The sequence below is a fragment of the Chiloscyllium plagiosum genome, chromosome 17 (assembly GCF_004010195.1).
Source record: "Chiloscyllium plagiosum isolate BGI_BamShark_2017 chromosome 17, ASM401019v2, whole genome shotgun sequence".
Lineage (NCBI taxonomy): Eukaryota > Metazoa > Chordata > Chondrichthyes > Orectolobiformes > Hemiscylliidae > Chiloscyllium > Chiloscyllium plagiosum.
The window spans coordinates 48,899,689-48,920,354 of NC_057726.1; the positions used below are offsets into that span (position 1 = coordinate 48,899,689).

The 20,666-nt window shown below is 38.1% G+C and overlaps 1 protein-coding gene across 3 annotated transcripts in view; it reads left to right on the forward strand.

Moving 5' to 3' along the window:
- Positions 1-18,318, forward strand: part of slc6a2 (solute carrier family 6 member 2) — a 175,916-nt gene extending 157,598 nt beyond the window's left edge. For all 3 annotated transcript variants that reach the window (XM_043707014.1, XM_043707015.1, XM_043707016.1), the window contains 4 exons: positions 4,390-4,490; positions 12,290-12,457; positions 18,006-18,077; positions 18,186-18,318. In XM_043707014.1, the coding sequence (XP_043562949.1) occupies positions 4,390-4,490; positions 12,290-12,457; positions 18,006-18,077; positions 18,186-18,209 (365 nt within the window). In that variant the 3' untranslated portion in view covers positions 18,210-18,318. The remainder of the gene's footprint in view (positions 1-4,389; positions 4,491-12,289; positions 12,458-18,005; positions 18,078-18,185) is intronic.
- The last annotated feature ends 2,348 nt before the right edge of the window (positions 18,319-20,666 follow it).

Here is a 20,666-nt window from a genome sequence, read left to right on the forward strand (position 1 = left end):
CTGGAATGAATGGGTTGCCTGTAAAGGCTAGCCCTGTATCCTGTAGAGTTTAGCAGAATGAGAGTTGACTTAATTGAAACATATAAGATCCTGAGGGGACTTGACTGGCTGAATGTGAAAGGGATGTGTTTCCTCTAGTGAGAGAATCTAGAACTAGGTATCACTCATTTAAAGCAGAGATGAAGAAACCTTTTTTTTGTTTCTGAGGCTTGAGTGTCATTGGAATTGCTTTCCTCAGACAACAATGGATGTAGAATCTTTAAATATGTTTAAGGTAGAGGTAGATAGATTGTTGATTACCGAGAGGATGAAAAAATATTGGGGATATTCAGGAATGTAGAGTTGAGGTTAAAATCTTATCAACCATGATTGCATTGAATGGCAGTGTCTCAAAGAGCTGAGTGACCCACTTTTTTGATTGTAAAAATATGAGAATGTCATTTAGCTGTCTCAGATTGTGCACTTATGAGCTTTAGGCTTTGACAAGTCATTGGCCAAAAGAACATAATTCTACATCCAATAATGCTCTAAGTAAGAAAACCTGATGGTTACCTTGGGTATTCTCCTGAGAATATCCCATGGCCAAACATTAACATTGTCCAACTTGAACAATAATAACTTTGAGACTAGAAGTTAGAGAAAAACTTTGATTAGAGTTACATCCTTGAGGGAATTTGGAGTTTTAATGACACAAAATGGGTTTGCAGCCACTTTACATCTCCTCTGATTTTTGTGTCAATTATGGCACAGAAGATGGCATTGTTAGAATTAGATGTTGGATAGAGTGAAATAGGTTGTAGAATTACAATGTAAGATACTGGTCTGGGGCTTATAATGTGGTCATGGAGCCAACACTGTGATTACTGTGTAATGGGTCAAGTAGCTGGAATAAGAGCATCGCAGACAAAAATCAATATTTATAGCTCATAGAGTAATACAGTATGGAAACAGACCCTTCAATCCATCTCATCCATGCCTATCAAGCTTCCCAAACTAAACTAGTTCCATTTGCTTTCATTTGGTCTATATCTCTCTGAACCTTTCATATTCATGTATCTGTCCAAATGTCTTTTAAAGGTTGGAACTGCATCTACCACTTCCTCTAGCAATTTATTCAATATATGCAACCCACCTTCTGTGTGAGAACATTATCCCTTAGGTTCTTTTAAAATCTTTCTCCATTCCTCTTAAAATTATGCCCTCCAACTTTGAATTCTCCCACCCCAAGTAAAAGACCTTTGCTATTCAACTTGTCCATGCCCTTTATGATTTTTAAGATCACCCCTTGACCACTTGAGAAGGTAGTGGTGGTTTACCTTCTTGAACTGATCTGATCCATATAGTGTGGGTATATCCACTGTTCTGTTAGGAAAGCATTTACAAGGTTTTGACACAGCAACAGTGAAGGAATAACATTAAAGTTCCAAATCAGGATGCTTGGAGGGAGACTTGCCAGTTTTATTATTCCCATGCGCTTTGCACTGTAAGACATGATCAGTCAGTTTTAAATATTCTTTAACAAGATTTGGTGTATGATACATTAAGGGTGCCAAGGATTTGGGACAAGGTGAAGGAGCATTGGCTACCTGCAAAACTCAACCAGTTTATGTGGGACTTCAATGCTTGAAACAAAATGATCCAATATGTAGGATAGAGTTTGGAAGACTTTGAAATGAGTGATGACTCTGTCAGGAATAGGAAGTTCAGTAAACATGTCTTATTGCTCTCTCCTTATATTCACTCTTGAAACATATACAAATCGTTGGAGCACTTTGTTGGACATTCCAGAAATACAGTGGGGATTAAGTCTAAATACAGTATAATCTGATGTTTTAAGGACCCTTATGCAGTTGATGTACAGGTTGAACATGTGAAATGGATCTGGGACCTACATAACTACATCAATGTTGAGTCAGTCTTATTGCTCCATATGGTTCTCATTGTGTGCTCAGTAGATATTCACTGCATAGAAGGCATCACTAATTTTTTAGTTTAAATAAATTATGATTTAAGTTAAAATTCTTTCGAGCAGAATCTCGGATGAAAGCATTAAATGTTTAGTTACTATAATCTTGGGGCATACTTTATTCCATTTACCTGCTCAAATCGATAGTTTTCTGAAAGTCAAAACTTAATTGTGTCTTGCTAGGGCACAATTGATACAAAAATCAGAGGAGATGTAAAATGGCTGCAAACCCATTTTGTGTCTAGGGCACCTTGATTTCTGTACCTTGCCTTAAGTAGTAATATTAATCCAGCTGAAACATTTTGAAGTTAGTTTGCACGAAACAGCTGAAGTAACAGAGCAAGGCCTGTATTCTTATTTTGACAAATAACAATCCAGTCCCTGGTCTTCCAAACATCAATTTATCATTCAGGATCCATTATTAGTGTAGCCAGTGTAAATATCATAAGTCTACTTCTTCGCAACTGTTACCATTCCATAGTAAATAAAATACCTTTTAAAATACTTTTCTTTATTTGAATACCATGATAATAAATTGTCTTACCATAAAGTATGAGAAAGTAAATCCAGAAGTTATTTTAAAATGCATTGGAATTCTCTTGTATTGAAAAATGGTGCATAATAAATTTGGCTTTGAAAACTTGATTAGAGACCAACTGATCATGGAGTGATAACATAAATACCCATTAAAAATGAAAGAATTTTGCCTATTAAACCTCCAAGATACCAGACAGGATATGTATGCACATTTCCATCTAGAGGTATACCACCAACCATACTAATTTAAGAAAGAGAAAATATCCAGAGCCCATGCCTGAAAGAGGAATTGATTACCTTCAATTCACAAAGAGCTACACTCTTGTTGGAAATTTCCCTTCAGGATGGCTTTGCTCAGGGACAGCAGCTGCCACACAAAAACCTACAAGGTAAGTTTTATTCATATTTAGACATACCAAATATAATCCCATTTAAAATAAAAGAATACTGACTGGTCTCAGTTTAATTTTTACTGTTTAACTACTCAGGCCTGCGGTTGAGATTGGGATAACTATAAAAGTTTGCTTTATTTGCATTTAAAATTAGATTGCTAATCTTATTTCTGTAGATAATTCCTTCTAAATGGCAGTTTCTGAAGTCTAAGATAAAAATGGATTGAAGTTTTGTTGACTGGCACCTAGTTAAACTTTTACAGTATTTGTATCAATTGATTTTTCACACGTGTGGATTTGAAATTTCTTGTAAACTAGAGTTATCACATTTGTGATAAATCAGTGTGCAGCAGGCTAAATCAGTTGAAATAATTTAATTGTTTTGCGTAAGTAATCCAAAAGAGAAAATCTTGTCTTAATGAGGAACGAAAAGAGTTGTGCGTAGTTGCATCATTTACTTTAATGGTTTAGTTACACTGTTTCTGTTCCTTCGTATGAATGCAAAAAACTCTGCAGTGTAATTGGTACATCTACAGCTGATACTCTTTGCATGTACTGGGACTGAAGTCCTCAAATTAATCTTGAGTTGATGAGTGGTGTGAAATTGAGTGGAAACAGTTTAATAATGCTTTTGTTTCCACTTACTGTACTGGACTATAATCACAATAGGTGCAAAGCAAATGTTTCATGATAGATTTGCAAGCTGTTTAATCTCAGCAACGAATTGACTACCCCGTTAATTCTTTGGGGGATTAAATATTTGACTCTAATGCCATGAGTTGAGCACAGAGCATGAATGCAATTCAAATTAATGAGACATTAGTTCTCATGGTTGTCATTGGTTATAACAAGTTCTTTTGCCATTTTCAAGTGCATTTTTCAGAGATTTACTCTGCAGAGTATTCTTAGGTCTGAATGATGGTCAACATTTTCTCTCCATTTTGATAAATGAGTTGTGTTTGCAGAAATTATTTGCCTAATTATTTCTTATTTGAAATCTTTGGATTGCATCCTTTGCTAAGAGTTGCCTGTTAGTTATATCAATCTGGTTTGAATTTAAGAATCATTTTGTTTTATTGTTGTTCAATAACCTTGACAGGTTTTAACCTTTCCATTTAATCGAAGAAATTACCCTGAGGGACGTTAAGGGTAATTTGTGGAATTTGTTTTTTTTAAAAAGCTTCCAAGCTATCTTCAACACCTTATCCACATTTTATTCTTTGCTGAATTAGTCCTTGAGTCACTGTTAAGTGAAGGAAACACAGCTCTAGTTTCGACTATATATCCTTTTGTAAAGCTGGTTCCTTGCATGTAGAGAATGTGTGCAGAAATTATAATGTTCGCTTGCAAGTGGGCAATTAGATTGCTGTTTCTTTTGTGACTTGAAATAAAATGGCATTGTTTCTGTGGCAACTAAATTGAAAAGGATGGTTAAGCGTCCCACCCACGATTTAGCTGATGTTCTAATGTGTTTTCGAATTGCTTATGCTCTAGGAGTTGACAGATTCAGTGAAGATATCAGGCGAATGACCGGCTTCAAACCAGGTCTCTACTGGAGGCTCTGCTGGAAGTTTGTTAGCCCAGCCTTTTTACTGGTAAGCAAGCAATAGTAAAGTTAGCCCGATGTCTTAATACAATGTGAAACTTCAGTTCAACCCAGGTGGCAAACTGTCTGCTTCTTTGCTAAGGGACAGTTTTGTATTTTGGATGGGATAATAAGAGGGTGAAGTTCAGGCAATGGTTTAAATCTTAAAGAGGTGCCTGTCCCTCATGTCCACCTGGCAATTACTGAAGTTCTGGATGAAGTTCCCACAGATCCCACAAACACAGAGTCTGGTAGAAAACATTTGTGCACTTGTCCCATTTCACTGTCACCGCATCTCCCACCAAGCACAAGTTATGATTGTGGAAACTGTCTTGTCTCCCATTTTGTGAGGGTGAATAAGGACCTAAGAGAATGCAAAATGGGCCATAAGTGATATAGCATAGTTCAAAACTGGGACAGTTTAAGGGAGAAATTCAGAGGTGTATTTAGATAGGAGACTTTTGTGGAATCTTCAAGTTATCTAATATCTCTAGATCCTAATGTATTGGATTTGCTCCTAAGAATGTATAAGACTCTGGTGCGGCCGCATCTGGAGTATTGTGTGCAGTTTTGGTCGCCATACTATAGGAAGGATGTGGAGGCACTGGAACGGGTGCAGAGGAGGTTTACCAGGATGTTGCCTGGTATGGTAGAAAGATCGTATCAGGAAAGGCTGAGGCACTTGGGGTTGTTTCATTGGAGAAAGGAAGGTTTAGGGGTGACTTGATAGAGGTGTAAAAGAGTGGGCTAGTGTAGGTTAGGTGGGCTTGGATCGGCGCAACATCGAGGGCCGAAGGGCCTGTACTGCGCTGTATTCTTCTATGTTCTATGTTCTAATGAGTTAATTGACTGAATAAGGATGAACCAAGGAGTCAAAGAATTTTGCATAGAAAAAGACCATCAAGCCAGTACCAATTCTTTATTGGAGCAACCTAAAACTAATCCCATTGTGACCACTCCTCTCTGTAACCATACATCTGTCTGTTTTAAATACTGAAGAGAATCCTGTGCTAAAAATCTTAACACTTGTCAATACATAGGAGTTCAGAGTTTGTGCACTCTGTAAATTTAGATTTAACAGGCAAAGACTGAGATTCTACCTCCAGTGATGGTACAGCCCAGTACGGGTAATTCTTGCCTCTCATGACCTGACCCAGGAGAAATTGCCTTGGAAGCACTGATTCAGATTCGGGGAGCTAGGTTTTATAGGAATGGTGGTGGATGACCCTGGAAACAGTGTTGAAGCAGCGAGGTGAAGAGCTGGGCTGTGAGGACCTGTACAGGTCTACCGGTACTTTGTTTATGATATGGAAACAAAACAGTAAAACAATAAACAGCTTTTCAAATCTCATCTCTCACCCTCACTAAACTCAATACACAATTCTTATGCTCCCTCTTCCCCTCCATGCCAAAATATTCTCCTCTATCTAACCCCATCACAATCTAACCCCATTATTTATTATTTAGTTGAGAAACCTATCACTGGATTCTCTACTATCTACCAAAAGCCTAAGTTCACTGGTTAGTACACGTGTTGAGGTTCCTATAGTTCAACAGGTACAAAATCACCTTTATCCACAATCTCATGAATGGGACCCTAGCAATCTACTCACCGTATAATCTTGATACTAAGATTGGGCACATCAAAGTTATCCTGTAAGGTAATGGCTACCTAGATGAAAACTCATGAAAGGATGTGGCCACTACTTTTGTCACAAACAGTGTCCAGTAACTTCTGACAATCCTCAAAGGGGAAGATAGCTTAAAATTTGAACAGGTGAAGCTGGCTGTCTCATGCTTTTTTTTGTAGTAAATATGAGTGGTGCCTACCACCAACAGATTTTGTAGTCAAGCCAACAATATGTTTTGCCAGCACATACAAGAATGATGTGAGTTGTAGGTTTTGGTGTTGGTGTGATGTTGGGTATATAGGTATGTATGCATCCAAATGACTGGTGAACCATATAAAATGGCACATCTAATTAACTGATTGCAGTGCCCAGCATGCTGATCATGCATAGACAGCCTGTGTTCGCAAATTTAAGAATTCATAATCCCACTTCAAAAAGAGTTTATAATGACTTGGAACTATCAATGAAATGCAGCTCATTGTTATAATTCAAGGTTATAAAATCAGCTATGCCATTACTTATCCCTGTATTGATAGTCCAAAGGTTTATGCCAACAGGCAGAGTGAGTAAAATAGCAAGTACTGATTTTTTTTTTAAATACAGCAGATAGTTTCTTCCTCAACCCCCATCAAATATTTTAAAAAGTAGGAATGTTAGATTCCTTAATAGCTCTCTTGACAGTTTCAATATGTTTAAGCACTGTATTCTCACACTCAAGTCTACCTTTAACAATTCTAAAGGCCAGCCTATTATTCTCAAAGTGTTGATTACGTCTGCCATATGTCTCTCCAAAGGAGAACTCTACCTCTCCAAAGGACTATGCAATAGTTTTAAACCATGTCCGAGCAAGGTGAAATCGACAAGTAATTTACTTGGGTAATCCACCAGCGAAAAAAAAAATCAGATTAGCCTCAGGCAGTTGCATTTTTAATGTATTTTGTTGCCTTCATGCACCATGCATATGGAAATTGGAACCCACCCCTATTCCCAATTAATAGGTGTCATGTTTTGAGGGTGGGACTTCTGGAATTAAGGGTTGGGCTGAAAGAATTAGAAAAGAGAGTAAGAGGAGACTTATATGGCATGTAAATGCCAGCGTACACTGGCTGCATTGAATACTCTGTTTGTATGATCAATATTCTGGCTTCTGGAGCTGACAATAATGCAGAGGCTCACCTTATGAAAATTCAGACACAATAGCGTGTTCAGCATTTAACAACTGGATTTGAGCCACATCACCTGAGGCAAAATGACTTTATTTGTTGATATGGTAGAATATCTTTAACACATGGATGCATTGATGAACAACATGGCATAGAATATTTACTGTACAAACAGTGCATTCAATACGGCCAGTATATATACGTACATATGTACATCTTTAAAATTAGCAACAATGCATCACTTTCTTTGTCCAGACCATTAATGTATAACATGAATAGTTGTGCAGTTTGCTCATCCTCCCTACAGCCCCCAGTCTCATCCATGAAAGGAGCAAGAATCTCAAACCTGTTAGATAAGCTCAAGCACTACCTCCTAGATCCCACTACCTGAATCGTTCCTATTTACATTCTTCTGTCCCTGACCACTGACTGAATTTAAGGTAGTTAATTGAAACAGCGTGACTGCTTCCTGAAACACAGCGTCCAGGTAACTCTCCCCATCCTTAGACGTGACACAGATGTTTGAAACTCAGGCGCCAGCACATCAGCTCGGAGCTAGAGTTCCTCAAACAACCTACAGTTGCTATAGATGTGATCACTATGAACCGCAACAGGGCCTACCAGTTCTGACATAGTGTAGGTACAACACATCATCTGGCCCTGCATTTCCATTTTAATTATTTATTTGATTTTTAAACATTTCATACTGGTCTTTTAGTTTGCAACCTGTAAATATTTCTTGTGTTTACCTTCAATCCGAAAGTTACCAATAGTAGTTTAATTCCAATCGTAGCTGCATGTTAGTTGTTGATGAAATTAGATTTATTTCCTTAGGCATGGATTTAGTACATGCATTTTTTCAGCTCATTATCAGGGTAAAGTAAAAGGAAATACAGAATAGGTGGTTCATTAAAGACAATGCAATTCAAAGCTAAAATCGACCAGCAGCTGTTGGAATACTGAACAATGTCAAATAGCACTTTAATTAAATAGTTGGAACAACATTTTTCCAGAAGGTGAGTGAATTCTTAAGTATAATATATAAAAAAGGCTTTCAATTACACCTAATTAAATCAGCAGAATTCTTTAGGCCATTTCTTTGCGCAATCCAACAAATGGGATGTATATGCCTTGTAGATTTGGTTCTTACAAAGACCTTCCCCTAAGGTTATATAATTAGTCACATTTACTTTAATAGCAGCAGTATGCTTTTGGCAGGTCTTTAGGCATACAGCTGGTAGTTGTCAGAAACAAATTGTAAAACAAGGTAACATGTGTCTTATTGAATTTAACTACTCTGGCATTTCGCTGGCTACACCTTGCCTCTTTGCAAAAGAATATGTGCAGCCTTTGACATTCAGTTCTGCAAGCCATCTGTTAAGTAACAGATTTTATGTGACAGGACCAGGAATGATGATGTGGTCATTGTGGAAAATTGGCAAACAATGTGTGCTATTAAACAGATGTTGACAATCTGTCCCCATACAGACCATTCTCCTTCATCATTTTCCTATACTATATTCCTCTAGTAGAATAATCACTTCCCAACTGGGACGTTGCAGATACAAGATCGTCAATTTGGTAACTCGACATGTACCCCAGTCAACTACTAAATGCAGTTCCATATCGAAATAAGTTGATGCAGTGGGAAAGATAATGATGACAGACTTTTCAACCTATAAGAGATCAACTAAATTATCTCTCTCATTTATTGGACAAAAGCACATTATAGCCTGTCAATTACAGGGAAGTCTGTCGTCTAACCTGCTCTCAACTAAATGTTGCAAGTGAAGGATAGAAGTGCAATCTGGAAATTAGATCTGAAAAAAAAACACAGGTATTGGTGACCATGAATTGACATTAAAATAATAACATTATGAAGCAGGAAATAACTACTTAACTGTTCCACCAAAAATAATTTCCCCCATAATGGAGCCAACCAAGTTCTTTAATCCTGAGAAAGAGCACTTCACGAAAGTTTATTTTTGTGTTTAGAGATGAATGAAGCAAAACTGTAGAACATTTCACTCACTTACTCACATTAAGTTTCTTTCCATGCATGTTTTCCCTGGAGCATCAGAGGCTGAGGGGTGACCTTATTGAGGTTTATAGAATCATGAGGGGTGTGGATAGGATAAATAGACATTTTTCTTTCCCTGGGGTGGGGGAATCCAGAACTAGATGGCATAGATTTAGGGTGACAGTGGAAAGATATAAAAGAGACTTAAGGGGCAACTGTTTCACGCAGAGGGTGGTACTTGTATGGAATGAGCAGCCAGAGGAAGTGGTGGAGGCTGGTACAATTGCAGCATTTTAAAGGCATTTGGATGGGTATATGAATAGGAAGGATTTGGAAGGATATGGGCAAGGTGCTGGCAGGAGAGAATAGATAGATTTGGGATAGCTGCTTGGCATGAAAGGATTGGACCGAAGGGTCTGTTTCTGTGCTGTACATCTCTATGACACTATGACTAGATAAAATAGGACATTGATAGATTAGATGAATGGCTAAAGCTGTGGCAGATGGATTTTAACATGTGTAAAAGTGAGGTTATCCATTTCAGACTGAGAAAGGATAGATCAGGGCATTTCATAACTTTGTTTATTGGCCTTGGGCCTTGATACCCTTGCTTAATAAAAATTGTTTATCTCAGATTAAAATTTAATAACTGAACTAGCATTGACCATGGTTTTAGGAAGACAGTTCCAAACCTCCATTACTTTTTGCCTGTGAAAGTACTTTCTAGCATTTCCCCTAAACAGTCTGGCTCTAATTTTTAGACCAGTTCTAAAATATTCAACTGGTGGAAATAGCTTATCTTTATCTACCATGTCTTTCCCTATTAATATCCTAAAGATGTTGATTAGATCATCCCTTAACCATCTAAATTCTAGAAAATAAAGGTCTATTTTGGCTAATCTTTCCTCATAACATAATCGCTGAAGTCCAGGTAGCATTCTTGTAAACTTACGTTGAACTCTCTCCAGGGCTAAAACATCCTTCCTAAGGTGTGGTACCAAGATCTGCTCACAGTGTTCAAAGTGGGCTTAAATAGGGTTTGATAGAACTGCTGGATAATGTCTTCATCCCTATACTGCAGCTCTTTAGATATGATGGTCAGCATTACATTAGCCCTCTTGACTATTTTCTGCATCTGTTCATGATTTTAAAGAGCTATGTACTTGAAGCCCCCAAATCTCATTGGACATCCATTGTATTTAATTTTGTGCCTTCTAAAAAGTACCCTGATCTATCCTTTATCAGTCCAGAATGGATAAACTCATACTTGCTTATGTTGAAATCCATCTTCCACAGCTTTGCCCATTCATCTATTCTATCAATGAATTGTATGCTGTCATCAACACTGTCTACAATGCTGCATAAGTTTTTACATCTTCAGCAAGTTTGTATATTTGATTTTCTATGTCATTATCAAATAACAAATGTTGTGAATAATTGAGGCCCTAACAGAAACCTGTGGGACACCACTATTCACATGCTGCCAATTTGAGTACTTACCTATTATTCCAACTGTTTCCTGCCACCCAATCAACTTCCTACGCACGTCAGTAATTTGCCCTCAATTCCATGGGTTACCACTTTCCCTAAATGTCTCATGTGGGACTTTATCAAAAGCCTTCTGGAGGTCCATGAAAACAAGATCCATCGACTTACCTCTAAGTCTATTCCTTTCTAAGTCACTAACCTGCCCACTTTTCTAGCTTTTACTGAATCCCAGTGATTCAGTACTTTTTGGTACAGATCAAGATAAAATCTTGTCTATCACTTTCTTCAATGTTTTGATGGATTTATTCATACTTGATCACAAAGTAGCCACACTCCATGTCTAGCTTAATTGACCCAATTTAAGGTTATACTCTAGCATCACGGCCATGGCTTTCAATCTAGTTTCATTGAAGCTAGCCTGAATCATGTACATTTCATCCATTTAACAATTTTCTCCAAAAGTAATTTCCCCTTGCTATTTTACTGAGCAATGTTTATGCTAATTAACATAAGACCTCTGGTTCAAAGTGTGATGTAACAAATGAAGGACCTTTTCTGAGGTGTAATGTAAACAAAACTTGGCAGATGTTGTGAGAAAAGTTAGGTAAATCCACAATTAACAATAAAAGCAAGAACTAGATGAAGTATGTCATTGATCGTCATTGAGAGATAAATAATTAGCCATAACTTCTACTGTTCGTTGGAATAAGATCACAAGATTTTTTTAATGTGCAGCTAAGGGGGTCTTCAGTATAATATGCTGAATGTGCAGGGGGTCTTCAGTATAACATCTCACCTGATAAATCAACACCTTGAACAGTTTAGTAAACCCTCACTTATGCCCGTAAGTCACATCACCCTAGATTATGTGCTCAGGTCTTGGGAGTATGTTAACATCATTTTCCACTTTCAAATTTTTGTTCCATACAGCACATCTTTAAATCCCTTCCTCAGTTCCTCAGACCTTATGTCTGCAATCCAACTTTTCCCCACATGAAGTATTGATACTGGCTTACTGCCAAACATCCCTCCCCAAAATTTCCTACAGCATATATGTTTTGCCCTTGTCTCACAAACTATGTTTGCTGCATTTACTTAATTTATTATCCAGATGTCTGACTAATGAGTCCTCCAATTTTAAGTCTTGTGTAGCTCTATCTGAATTCTCAATCACCTGAGCCACTTCACTTTGTACTAGCACATAACTTGAAGGGAAATATAAATAAAGTGGTCTTCACCTATCGCCTGTCTATTGTCTAGACATAAGTAGTTGAGCTCTGCTGCTGTCAGGACACAGTAACAATGTTTTAGAATAACTTCATATTTTAATATGTGTAATTCTACATTATTTGAACATCATCTTTGAAATATTTGAGCTTTTACTTTAGCTTTAAAGTGAACATTTAGACATAAAAAATAATGATTGCCATATTTAGTCAACTTCTGCTCCTTCATGGGAACCCTTACTGTCTTAAGTAACACATTACATGTTCCCTTTTCTCATCAGTTTGTAGTGATTGTCAGTATTGTGAAGTTCAAGCCTTTAACCTATGATGGATATGTCTTTCCAAACTGGGCTAACCTTGTTGGATGGGGTATCGCTGTGTCTTCAATGTCGCTAGTACCAATCTACGCCATCTACAAACTCTTTACTGTCCGTGGCACCTTAAAGGAGGTTGGTATTAGTATATTTTCATTAGTTTTGAACAAAATTTGCACTGTATGATGAGTTATAGAAGAAGAATATATTTTGTGAAGTGACAATAGCCTTGTTTTTATAATCTAAATGTAATTTGCAGCTCAAGGATTCAGAGTGGAATTTAAATGATTTATTAAAATAGCAGATTTTAAGGCCTTCTTTTTGATGGAACCCTGAGAGCAGGGAATGATTTGCTGGTCTGTTCCTGTCTAAAGTGTAGGACTCTCAATCTGCCACAGACCCTACACTTGGAAAGTTGGAGAACCTGTCTCAGTCGTTAAACCCTAATAATCCTCAATAATAATGAAGTATATAAAACCTAATTATTATTGTTTTACTGTACCAATGTTACACTATATCCAGCATCGGCTGCAACTGCTGCAAAGCAGCAACCCAACGATAAATGTTCATTTCTTTTTGAAGGGCCAGGAGCATTCCTTCATGTTTCACAAGAAAGAAATCTGATCCCCCCCTCATCTTCAGAAAATTATTCTCCTCCCCCTTCCATATCCACCTTTACCAATCTCAAGACTGTTGAGGGCCTCGGATTTTGCAATGACCTCAATCAGGCGACCCATTCCATAACTAAAAAACATGGCATTTAGGAGCAGCAGTAGACTGTTCAGCCATTCAAAGCATCCCCTGCTATTGCATATGGTCCTAGTCTGATGGGTATCTTGGCTCAACTTTCCGATCGGCTTCCATAATCCTTGGCTCCCTTGTTTATCTAAGATCACTTCCTATTCTTCTAAATTTTCTTGGTTATAGGCAATACCTGCTCAACGTTTCCTCCTGTGGTAAGCCCTTTATCCAAGGAATGAGTCAAGTGAATCTTTTCTGAATTGTTTTTCAGGCATATATATCCTTTTTTGCACTTGTATTTTTTCACAGCCTAATAATCCTACACTAATAAAGATGGCCTTCCTTTATTTTATTCACTTTTAGAATTTGGACATCATATTTTATTGTCCACGGGAAGGTGGCAATGAGCTGCTGCAGTCCACCTGCTGTGGAGAGGTTGGGGAGGGAATTCAAAGCTGTTGACCCAAGGACGCTGAAGGAACAGCCATATATTTCCGAGTCAGGATGGCGAGTGGCTTGGAGGGGAACTTGGAGGGAGTTGTTGTTCCCAAGAATTTGTTGTCTTTGTCCTTCTAGATGGTAACAGTTGTAGGTTTGGAAGGTGCTGTGTAAGGATCTTTGGTGAATTTCTGCAGTGCATCTTATACTTAATACACACTGCTACTGCTGAGCGGTGGTGGTGGCAGGAGTGGATGCTTGTCAATGTGATGCCACTCAAGCAGGCTGCATTGTCCTGTATGATGTCAAGCTTCTTGGGGATTGTTGGAGCTGCACCTATCCAAGCAAGTGGGGAGTATTCCATCACCCTCCTGACTTGAGCTTTGACAATGATGAACAGGCTTTGGGGATACAGGAGATGAGTCACTTGCCACAGTTTTTTTTTTAAGATTAGATTCGATTCCCTACAGTGTGGAAACAGGCCATTTGGCCCAACAAGCCCACACTAATCCTCCAAAAAAAAACCCACCCAAACCCATTTCCCTCAGACTAATGCACCTAACACTCTGGGCAATTTAGCATGGCCAATTCACCTGACCTGCTCATCTTTGGACTGTGGGAGGAAATGGAGCATCTGGAGGAAACCTACACAGACACGGGGAGAATGTGCAAACTCCACACAGACGGTCGCCTGAGGCTGGAATCAAACCCAGGTGCCTGGTGCTGTGAGGCTGCAGTACTAACCATTGAGCCACCATGCCACCCTATGTGTGGGATCTGACCTGCTCTTGTAGCCACTGTGTTTATGTGACGAGGCCAGTTGAGTTTCTGGACAATGGTACTCACCATGATGATAATAGTGAGGATTCAGTGGTGGTAATGTCATTGAATTCATGGTTAGATGGTGTCTCATTCGAGATTGTCATTACTGGGCATTGCTTGTCATTTGTGTGGTGTGAATGTTACTACCACGTTTCAGCTCAAGCCTCGATAATTACAGATCTTGCATTTGAACATGGACTGCTTCAGTATATGAGAAGTTATGATTGCTGCTGAACGTTGTATGATCATCAGTGAATATCCCCTCAATATCCCATCTCTGACCTTATGATGGAGAGATGGTCATTAATGAAGCAGCTGAAGATGGTCAGGCTTAGGACACTATCCTGAGGAACTTCTGGAGAGAGATAACCATCATTCTAGTGCTACCTGTGGATAGATTTTCTCCTGATTCCCGTTGATTCTAATTCTGTTAGGGCTCCTTGATGCCACACTCTGGCAAATGCAGCCTTGATTGGGGAATATACCAGGTCATAAGGTTATAGATTGTGTTGGAGTATGATTCTGTTGTTTGTCTTGGCCTCATAGGTGCCCAATCTTGAGGTGCTAGATTTGTTCAAAGTCTGCCTCATTTAGCACATTGACAATACCTGACATTGTGTCACTGTGACTATCAATGTGAAGGTTGGAATTCATCTCCATAGGGAGTCTGTCTAAATTATTGGATCACTGACCATGATTTGGCTATCTGCAGGTAACCTAGGGCTAAAATCTACTTCAAATTATGGGAGTTTGCTCAAAACTTTCCCAAAGTCAACTTATCACTGATGTAAATGAAATCTAAAGGGATTGGAATAACTGATGAGGAAATGTCACAAAGGATGAAAACTATTCTGAAAGAATTGTAAAGGGCCTTGAACCCATTGGCAGTCTTTGCTGAATTGGACAAGTGACAGGAGTGAGAAATGATTGGCAAAAATGAAGAGTTAGCAAACCCAACACGTATGTATTCAGTTACAGGCATTCAATAGTCAAGCCAATATCCATCCGTTATTTACTAAAGTAGCAGTGATGTTATATAAGGTAGTTGGCAAATGGTCCTTCTTGCTACTTCATGTTGGCATCCCCTTATAGCATTGCAGGTTTCTCAGAAAGAGCTGGACCCATGCTGATTGTTCTCTGTCGTGCTGGCATTATGTTACTTTATATACTGGTATACAGAAAGATTGGGCCATGTTTTGCTGTTATAATTACAATGAGGCTAATGGTGCCTGCTGTAATTTATATGTAGGGACACAATTATTTCAAGCAAGTGGCAGATATGAGGTCCAGTGAGAAATTCCAAAATCATTTGAGTTGAGAGGCATTCCACTGTTCGCTTTTTGAAACAAAATATCTTAATCTTGGAGCTGAACCTCAGATTGTTTTGTCGAAGTCGGAGTTACATTAACATTTTTGGAGCCAACAGCAACAAAACAACAGAAGCTGAACTTCACCTCCACAATGCTACGTTATTTCAGCATCATCATCAATGATTACTTTATAGTCTACCATGATCTGAGGTCCTCTCTGAGCTCTGTGATGGATGCTAATTCTACCACATTTCACCACAGCCCATATCACTCCCTTTAAGGATTCACTCTCTATTTCTGATTTTGCATTGATTTCAACTTTTTGATTACACTTTATTCATGGTCTTCAAGCTGTTACTTTCACGATCACTAAGCAGAATACAGAGCTGCTTTCTCTGCTCACTCAGGTTCCCAGTGCTCACTTTGTCATTATGATATTGTCAACTTAAGATGGTCAGCAAGTTGCCATCCAAATCATTCTGCACTTGTACAGAAGTAACTTGCTCAGTGATGCACAGTTTGGGTTTCACCAGAGCGATTCAGTTCCTGACCTAATCACAGCCTTTGTCCAAATATGAACAAAACAGCAGAATTTGAGGGGAAGTGGGAGTAACTGCCTTTGACTTCAAGGCAGTATTTAGCAGAATGTGATATCAAGGAGTCCTAACAGAATAGTCAGTTGGAATTGAGAGAATATTTTCTGCTGATTGGTGTCATATCTGACACAAAGGAAGATAGTTATTGTTCTCAAGGTCAATCAGCTCAGACTCAGGACTCTACCCTACGGATCTCCTGCAGCAAAGTCCTCAGCCTAACCATCTATAGCTGCTTCATCAATACTTCCCTTCATACTAAAGTCAGAAATTGAGATTCTTGCTGATGAATGCATAATGTTCAGCACCATTACTAACCCCTCAGATACTGAAACAATCTGTGCCAATATTCACCAAGACCTGGACAATATTTACATTTGGGCTGATAAGTGGCAAGTAATATTTGAATCACACAAGAGCCAGGTAATGTACATCTCCAACAAGAGAAATCCTAATCATCTCCTTTGACTTTCAATAGCATTACCATCACTGAATAGTAGGTTACCATTGACCAGAAAGTGAACTGTACTAGTCATATAAATACTGTGGCTACAGATCAGATCAGAGACTCAGAATTCTTTGGTGAGTAACTCAATTCCTGACTCCTCAAAGCCACTCTACATCTTTTGCATGGCATTAATCAGGAATGTGATGAAATAATTTCCACTTAACTGAGCGAATACAGATGCAATAATTCTAAAGAAGGTCCATACTATCCAGGACAAAGCAGTCTACTTGATCTGCTTCCTGTCCCACAACATATCTCTAATCACACTGTGCACCACTGATGCACAGTGGCAGTAATGTGTGCCATATACAAGATGCACTGTAGCAACTCAGCAAGACTCCTTTGGCAGCACCTTCCAAACCCACAAACTCTACAACCTGGAAGAACTAGGGCAACAGATACATAGGAACATGACCATCTGGAAGATGCCTTCAAACTACACACCATTCTGACTTAGAAATATATCTCTGTTCTTTCACTGGCGAGGGAGCAATATCCTGAAATTCTCTTCTGAGAAGCACTGTGGGTGAGTACTAGAATACATGGGCTGCAGCAGTTCAAGAAGGCGACTATTTTTGAAGGGCAGTTAGGGGATGAGGAACAAATTCCAGTGGCACCCTCATCCTGTGGAAGAATGGAAAAAAAAAATCAATCCATGAACTTGGTCCCTCTGTAGTCCTAGGTTTCTTTTAGGTGCATTACCAATAGCTACAGATACTTCCAGGTGCACTAACGGGAATGGAAAACTGAGCCTCTGGCCATTGGCAGCTCTCAGGGGATGGGGCAGGCATCAATTCCACTTGACGATGAGTGAAGTTTCTAGACCATGGTCCTACATCCTCGAAATCCCAAACTGGCCAGTTCTGTGCATGATACTTTGGGCTTTCCCCTATGAGGGCACCGCAGGGCTCTTACTGGCTCTCTAGCCAATAAGCGAGACCCCTATGGTTGGAATAAGTTCACCCTTGAATGACTTTTAAAATTTTGAAAGTTTAGGTTGAGTACAATATTTGCATATTCAATTTCAAGATACTGATTTTTGGAATGATATGCCAATGATGTCAATGGTTTTCTGTTTTGAAAGGTGTTATGTTGTTTTTCAGAATACGATTTGCAGCAAAATCCTAAACTTTCTGCCTGAAAGAAAGGCCATGTAGGAAATAAAACTAAACAGCAGAAGTAAAATAATCAGAACTGGTCAGAAATGTGAAGTGGGTACATTTTAGAGAGTAACTTTACAAATAATGAAAACTAATGTATCTCTTCTTTAGAGAATAGCATATTGCATCATCCCTGAAAATGAACATTATCTTGTGGAGCAAGGAAAAGTGCAGCAGTTTAAGGTAATACAACAATCCTTATGAAATCCATTAAAATGCTGCATTTTACCACTACCAAAGACAAGTGAATATTATCTATAATGTTTTAACTTGCATTTGATAACTTTACAGCTCAAGCACTGGCTTGCAATATGAAAACTTTCAGCAGGACTGCAACTCACGATGAGATGCAATGGAAATCAACTACTGGGCCCAGAACGCCTTTCCTATTAGAGTTTCAGAAAAATCAAATTCTATTAATGCTCATGTCTGGCTGGCTCACCTCCTGAACTTTGGGTATCAGCACAAGAGTTATTTATTGTGTAACTCCTTCAAGGAGTTTGACAAATTACAGCTGTCAACATAGCATTAATTATTTAATCTGGAATATTACCATTTCCTTTATTAGCACCACAGGCACACATTTGAGAAAAACACTTAGATGTTTGAAAGCATCCAGCAGTGTTTCCTGGCTAATTTCTTGTCAGTGCAAAAATAAAAATGGCAGGCAGTTTGCAAGGTATCATTCAATATTGCAAACTAACATGTACATCAGCTCTCTCAATTTCACAAACAACAGAAAACCATCTACTTTTTAAATTGATTTTGCTTTTAACAATAAATGCATCTAAGTTTGCTTTGAGTTTATACATTCATAAAATGTAAGCTTCTCTCAGAATTTTGTCTCTTCACAATTATTTCTGCTGATTACCACGGTTTTAAATTTCTGCCAAAGTCTTTTGAACATGTGTATTTTGATTAATTATTTTGGCCATGATTTCTCTTATCAATAAACAGAAGATAATTCTACCTTTAAGGATAAAGTTTCCTTTTGGCAAAATTCAGTTTGAGACAATAACCCATACGCACCACATTTATCCCTCGGTTCACCCGTTTAACTTCAGTGTTATAATAGTGCACAAGGGGATGGGAGGTTCAAATGTGTTCATAAGTGAACTTTGTCAATTAGAAGTTCCACTATCTTGTTTCTAAATATGAAAGTCATGTGAATCCATCTATATGACTAGATTGAAAACTTCCTCTTTACAGATTATGTTTCCCTCCCCTAATTTTAATATGCTATTCAACACAATGCATAACAATTATATTTATCAACTGAGTTTTTATGGAATTCATAATTCATAAAGGTGTAACATCTCTTGTATTACTACACTATCAACAGCTTTAAGGATCTAAATATAATTTTCAAATGGCATTTAATGATGAGAAATGAGCTATCCCTCTTACGCAAACTTGAACTAAAGCAGTGTTGTTTCTAGGTTCTGTAGAGAACCCAAGAACCAGTCTATCTTTCATTGGTAGTTGAGCAGGATAACCATAAAATGCTCCCATTCAACACATTGGGCCAAAGGTGGAATGAAAGGTGATTACTTTTAAGTTTATTATGGAGTTACTGTAAGTTTTAAGGAAATGGAAAACATCAATAATATGTTTCACGTCAATGTGAATCCTGCCTAAACAAAGAGCAACATAATGAAAACTGTTTATCCACTTGAATTGGACATTAAAAATGCATAAGCAAAATATTTATTGTCATTAAATGTATCTGCTGTTCAAAACCTTTAAAATAAAGTGAAACATAGATCATAATTTTTCAAATATCACAGCTCTGACATAGTTTTCAAGGCAGGTAGTTAGCAATTGTACAGTAGTGATAATAGAAACATTGTTAATACACCAGAAATAGAAGTGACCTCCAGAGGTATGTAATAACATCTCTAAACAGATTGATTTGAAAATACCTCGAGGTGACTTTCTAGTACTTCACATTGTACTGTGGCTGTAGACTTGGTCATGCAAGGAATGGAGAAGTCTAAAAACACTGGATCAGATTGCCACTCTAAATAGTGGGAAGAATGCGAATCACTGAATGGGATTTACATAGCACAGTAATGTTTTTGCAAAATAAATATTTAGCAATTTAGTTCTAGTCCCCTGCAAATTTCCCATCTGTCTTACGTATTGTCTAGAACTTGCCTGGGTGGGGTTGGTGTTACAGTTGCCTTAACATTGGAAGAAATCCCATTACAGAAAATAGCTGGTGTTTTCAACAAATTTACAATGGAAATCTGGCACAACTTCTAATGTGTATTCTTTGTTATTCACTGCTTTCAAATCCTTTGGATAGTAGCTTTCAAAGTGGTTTTACGTTGTCTTGACATTAGAAAAGTTGCATTGAATTAAAAGTAGGATTTATCACAGTAAATCAGAAATGACAGAATAATTAACCAGAACTGGGATTCATCTGTTACCCACTATCTAGTAAAACAGAAGTAAGTGTGCCCACAGTTGTTGCCCTGTCCACCCAAAGATAACCGGTAATGGCCAAGAACATTTGCCGAGCAGCCCATACTGCACTTTCACTATCTCTGACTTACTACTTAATGTAGATGTGCATTAACTATATTGAATCTTTAGCTCTTCAGATACTTTTAACAGATACATTGCATTCCATAATCGAACATTGTCTGTTAAACTGTTACAAAAAAAATGCAAAATGTTTTCCAAAGCAAACTGATGACCAAAAAGCAACCTGGATAAATTTACTGAGCTCTTTTATTCCACTGTTTTATGTATATAATTAAGAAAATT